At 41.1% G+C, this 5,905-nt stretch overlaps 1 protein-coding gene across 1 annotated transcript; it reads left to right on the top strand.

Moving 5' to 3' along the window:
• The first annotated feature begins 566 nt into the window (after nt 1–566).
• Nucleotides 567–5,693, top strand: LOC130548542 (NACHT, LRR and PYD domains-containing protein 14-like). The gene is made up of 7 exons (XM_057325380.1): nt 567–662; nt 820–993; nt 2,778–2,951; nt 4,476–4,649; nt 4,882–5,040; nt 5,374–5,480; nt 5,587–5,693. The coding sequence occupies exons 1-7, from the start codon at nt 658–660 to the stop codon at nt 5,691–5,693; spliced, it is 900 nt and encodes a 299-aa protein (XP_057181363.1). The 5' UTR covers nt 567–657.
• Nucleotides 5,694–5,905: the final 212 nt, after the last annotated feature.

Raw genomic sequence — 5,905 nt, 5'->3', positions numbered from 1 at the left:
AACAGATTGTATGTACACTTGTGCAAATGGATAATTTAGTAAGTAGAGGTAGTGTTATATACATGTATACATAAGATGTAGATATAATAAGGCACAGTAGTGCACACTATAGGAGTAGTGGAAGTGGAATATTGCTCTTAAGGAGCAGTTATCTGTTTAGGAGGGAGATTGCCTGGGGGAAGAAGCTGCTTCTGTGTCTGGAAGTCCTGGTGTTTGGTGCTCTAAAGCGCCGGCCAGAGGGCAGCAGATCAAAGAGTTTGTGTGCTGGGTGTGTGGAGTCAATGATGATTTTTCTTGCCCTGTTTTTCACTCTGGAATCGTACAGGTCCTGAAGTGTGGGCAGAGGAGCACCAATAATTTTCTCAGCACTACGAACTGTCCGTTGTAGTCTTCGTAGGTCTGATTTGGTGGCCGAGCCATACCAAACAGTAATTGAAGTGCACAGAACAGATTCGATGACCACTGAGTAGAACTGGGTCAGTAGCTCCTGTGGTAGGTTGAACTTCCTCAATTGACGGAGGAAGTATAACCTCTGCTGGGCCTTCTTTACAATGGACACGCCTGAGACACCTGAACCTGAGTGGACGTAAACTAGGAGATTCTGGAGTTCGGTTTCTCTGTTTTTTACTGGGAAACTACCTTTTCAAGCCAGGAACAATGGAGTTAGTCATTTACACTATGTAGAACAACCTCAAATTTAAAGTATTTAGTAATTAAATGATTATAAATGATTATTTACTCTATATTTGTCAGTCAGAATGTGGTTTTAATGGCCAATATTAGCCTCCAGAGTGGATTTATTTCTCTGTCTCTCTGCAGGTTGTGTGGATGCAGTATTACAGAGGCTCAGTGTGTTCAGCTGATTTCAGCTCTGTGTTTAAACCTGTCACAGCTGACACACCTGGACCTCAGTCAGAACAAACTAGGACACTCAGGAATCAAGCGCTTGTGTGATCTACTGAAACATTCAGACTGCAAACTAGATCAACTTGAGTAAGTACTATTAAAACATCTCGGGAATTGGTATTTGAATGAACAGATATAGAAGGAATATCTGTTATTGAATCTCGAAAATTATTTGTACCTCAACAAAGTTTAATGTGTGATTCTGATGGTCTACAATGTTGTTGGATACAACTTGATCAATGGGAGAAATGTTAGATCTATCAGATACAAAGTGTTTTGACAAATTAGAATAATTTGTAGAATTTCGATACATTCCAAGTCCATTTATTTAAACACTTAAGAAAAACAAGTCTTAGTCTATACATCCCATTAAACAAGTATGTTGTAGTGTCCCAAATGACATACTATACACTATGCACTCAACCACCTAGTGTATGAATTGAAGAAGAGTAGTTTCGTCCCAAATGCATCCTAGTCTCGTGGGAACTTTGGCCGCTTTCTTTGGTCAAGGCTCACCCAAGAGGCCATTTGACTGAGAGGTAAAGCAACCAATCATGTTCGTTTTGCGCCGCATCATGTTTAGAGGCGTGGAAATGTTCCCGCAGTAACAGAAGGGTGTACATTCACCAACGTGTCAAAAGTTAACAGCATATGTTATGAGATTATGAGAACCTTGCATACTTTTAAGAATTAAGCGTTAAATCATTTGTGATGAATTCTTATCGCAACCGATGTAAACACGACAGCTTACTTCTTAGATCAGACAGCTTCATGTTGTTTCTGTCACGGTCAGTGGAGACAGAACCCAGACGCAGGCAGCAGTTGAAATGAAACAGACTTTAATAAAATGATAATCCCACGATAGGGCGAACAAAAAACTAAAAGAAGACTCAAACAGAAAACCTCCCACAAGGGGGACAAAACAAACAGGATAATAATTCCAAATAATAAATCCAAACATGAAACAGTCTTTGAAGGAAGACACGAACGGGATGTAAACAGCATGAACAAACACAGCAAATACAATGCAACGACACAGGACTGGGAATACACGGGACTTATAAAGGGGAAAACTAACAAGGATAATAGGACAGGGATAGTGACGGGCAGGTGACAAGACTTAACATTAAAAGGAAACTAGCGGGAAGATGATTGGGACATGTGAGGGAGATGAACACTAACTGAGAAACAAGGGGGCGGAGTTAAACAAAAGACAGGAGGACACGCGGCGAAATGTCACAACAAACCGCCACGTGTCTCCACACAAGACAAAACATATACACAAGACATGGTACTGTCACGACCCTGTCCACAAGACACGAAAACTCCGAATAGGAAGGACAGGACCCTGACAGTTTCCAGACGGACCGTTAAAGAACACTCCCGGAAATTCTGGAGAATTCAACCAATCAGATAACGATTTTGATGCATAAGGCCAAAGCCCTTTTAAAAGGAAAGCCTGCAACCATTAGGCAAAAAAGCGTAACGGCTAATGCTAACGCCCTGGCTTCAGCGGAACGCAGGAAAGGAGACCGGAAGCTAGTTTTTTGAATGGATGTCAATGGGTTTTGTTAGCCGTTACGGGTTCTCCAATTGGAAGTATTACAGACCCTCCCCTCTCTATATATAATCAGAGTATCTCTGATAAGGCACACTTTCTTGGAAACACTTCAGCAAGTTCAGACGTTCAGCCAACGGTCCGTGGGGCATGACGTCTGACATAAGACTTGTGACTCTACCCACTGGAGCACTATTGTGGCTGTGTGTACATTATAATCCTGTGATCTAGCAGAAGGGAAGTAATCTCTCTTCCTCACGCTGTCATTTCTTTCTTTTCCTCATTTCTTCTCTCTCACTTTGTCTCAATGCAGGTTAAGAACGTGTGGTTTGACAGATGAAGGTCTGGTTGCTCTGACTTCAGCTCTGAGTTCAAACCCGTCACACTTGAGAACGCTGGATCTGAGTGGAAATCGATTAGGAGACTCAGGAGTTAAACACCTCTGTGCTCTTCTGAGTAATTCACAATGCAGTCTGGAAACACTCAAGTAAGTGACATATCCGTTTGTGCCGTGGGGGGAAACAATCCATTACAATACACAGCGGAAAAACCAGACCGGCGTAGTCCCGTCCTCCTGCACGTCAACCCAGGCACTTTTTAAAACGTTTAACGTGAAAAACACAAATTCATTCAGTGATTCTGTGATTTGATTAATTGTACCCCGAGTTTGGGATAGTTTGTGTGACTAGTTATTATCTTACACTGTTTCATAGAGGTAGAGTTTTGTAGGTATAACCTTAAGAACGCTAAATCATGAATGATTTAAAGTGGCCGATGTCAAATATTAATGCTTATATGGCTCTTTATTGCAATACTGATCTGTTATTTGATTAAAATACTTTTGTCTTCCCCATAGACGTCCATTGTAAGAAAGCAGCTTCGTGGCTTAACACCGACACTACACACACGTTTAACCAAGTAATTAAATGCATTTCTTTACCACTGATATCAAACATCAACGTAATAACAGAAAATTCTGTGTTCTTAGTTTATCGCTGCCTTGAGCCACGTTAAGCTGTTTCTTTATAATGGACTTCTATGTGGGAAACCGTTGCGTGCTACAGTCAAAGCTGTGCATGAAATGTATTCATTTAACATGTTAAGACATTCTTGTCCGTTATATCATAGCTTTAATGAACATGGGATAAAAATATAGACTGCTGGATGACCCTGGGATACTGATATTACAGTTGTCGCCTAGCTGGAGACTCAATCAGATACAAAAATGTCGCGAAACGACACCTCCGGCCATTCCGTTGGGTCGAGCCCCCCACCCAACACGGCTCGGTTTTTCAATGTATCTTGCTCTGTTGAACGGAAAAAGTGATTTTATGTAGACCAAACTGGCTGACGCCATGCATTTCCAATGATGGGGAAAAGAACGTTTCCCCCAGGCCGCACCCCCAGCTATGACACGACGCCGACCACGTCTATATTACCAAGATGAGCCACTGTCATTACAATGAATGGGGAGGAACGCAACGCTCAATATGGCCGCTCAAGTCAAGGAAGTCCCGCCTTCCAGTAAAAGAGCCAATCGTCAACTGTCACAGTCTGACATCCTTTTTGGGAGGGGCTTTTTTAAGCGCAATTTAAGCTTAGAAAACAAATGTTATTGTACAGCTGATTTCAGTTTTAAATGTTATTCGTAAATATGTCATTTAATTGGGATTTTAGCCGGCGATTGTAGAAATATCAGTCTTCCCGCAAGTATAATAGGACTTGCTAATGACAGAAATAGCTGCCTGGAGGCGTTGCAAACATGGCCGCCGAGTGGCAAGACTTGGGTTGACTGCCTTTGGTAAGATTTCGGTGACAGAAGAATTATGGAAGAGTTTGTGTTGAGTCTCAACAGGACTTGAGATTAATGGTGTTTTTATGCCACATTATAAAGACTTTTAGAAAAAACTAGCTTGTAGCATGCAGAACCGTGACAAAGCTGAAGCAGATTCTAGGAGTTTTAGGAGTCATCAGTTCAGTTAAAGACGTCTGTTACTCTGTCTCTCTTCAGTCTGTGTGGATGCAGTATGACAATGACACAGCATGACCAGCTGATTTCAGCTCTGTGTTCAAACCCGTCACACCTGACAGAACTGAACCTCAGTGGAAATAAAATAAAGGACACCGGAGTGAAGCGCTTGTGTCGACTACTTGAACATTCAGAATGCAAACTGGAGAAACTGAGGTGAGTCAATAAAATAAGAACACACTTTTCTCAAGAGTTTTGTTATTTAAATGATCAACAGTGTTGTTGAGTCCTTCATACGGTTAAAACAAAACACTTGCTCTGGAAGAAGCAGAATTCACTTTGCCTGCGTCACATTTGTATTAGTTTTTTTATTCATGTATCGTTCTGTTCTTTTGTGATATGGTAAAGAGATCAAATAATGTCTCTTTGTCTGTTTGTCTCCTTCTAGCCTAAATAAGTGTAATATTACAGATGCTACTGCTTTAGCTGATACTTTGGCTCAGACACAAGCATTGGGGTTCTTAAGGGAGCTTGATCTGAGTAACAATAAAATAAAGGAACTGAAGCAGCTTCGTGCGGTGCTAAAGGGCTCAAGCTGTGAACTGAGGTGAGTAAAGATCCATTGAAGAATTTACCTCTAAGTCCATTGACTAATAGATGAGATATCATTCAAACTTCAGGATTTATTGGCTGAGAATTGATATGAGGTCTTACACAAAGCAAAGTTTTCTTCACTTTACTGCATTATACAGTGCCATCTTATACTTCAGCTCACTGTACAGTACATCATCACTGTCTTCATCATCATTACATCTGTACCACAAAACTATTTAAATGCAGAGTTCAACTGTTACTGTTTAAGTACTTCACTTAACTATTAAACTGGTCATTGGTTAATACCAATCAATAATATTTTCTTTCATTCTGTTTCCTCTCACAGTTTAAAGAATCAAGGTTTTTTCGCAGCTGTGTTTAAAATTCCGGTAGCCTGGAAAGGGGGTGACAAGTCATCAGATGAGGAAGATGGGGACATTTTACCTCAAAACGGTACTTTGCTTATCTTAGATGCAAACGCTCTCTACAACCTATGCCCAGTCCACATTAATGTGTTTTCGTTTGAAAATCGAAACGCATCTTTTTCTCTCCATTTTAGCCTTCCGTCCACACCGAGACACGCGTTGTAGTGTGTACGAGGAAAACCAATGTTTTAAAAACAGTGACGGGTTTTCGTCATGTGATTTGACGCAAATGTTTTGGTAGCTCTCCAGTTTCACTGTGTGCGTGCTGAAGATTGCATATAAGAGACGGAGAGCCATGTGATATTTCACCAGTGTTACCATGGGAACCGTTTTACCGTTTGTATCACTCTGCCACAAAGCTGACCTATGAAATCGGCAGAAAGTAAACTAACGCCTGACAGAAATGACTCATGCTGAAGCGTCTTACGTTGTACACATGCGCAGTACATGGAT

The sequence above is a fragment of the Triplophysa rosa genome, linkage group LG25, assembly GCF_024868665.1.
Source record: "Triplophysa rosa linkage group LG25, Trosa_1v2, whole genome shotgun sequence".
Taxonomy (NCBI): domain Eukaryota; kingdom Metazoa; phylum Chordata; class Actinopteri; order Cypriniformes; family Nemacheilidae; genus Triplophysa; species Triplophysa rosa.
Note: the sequence above shows the minus strand (reverse complement) of the source record. Positions and strands in the feature narration are given on the sequence as shown.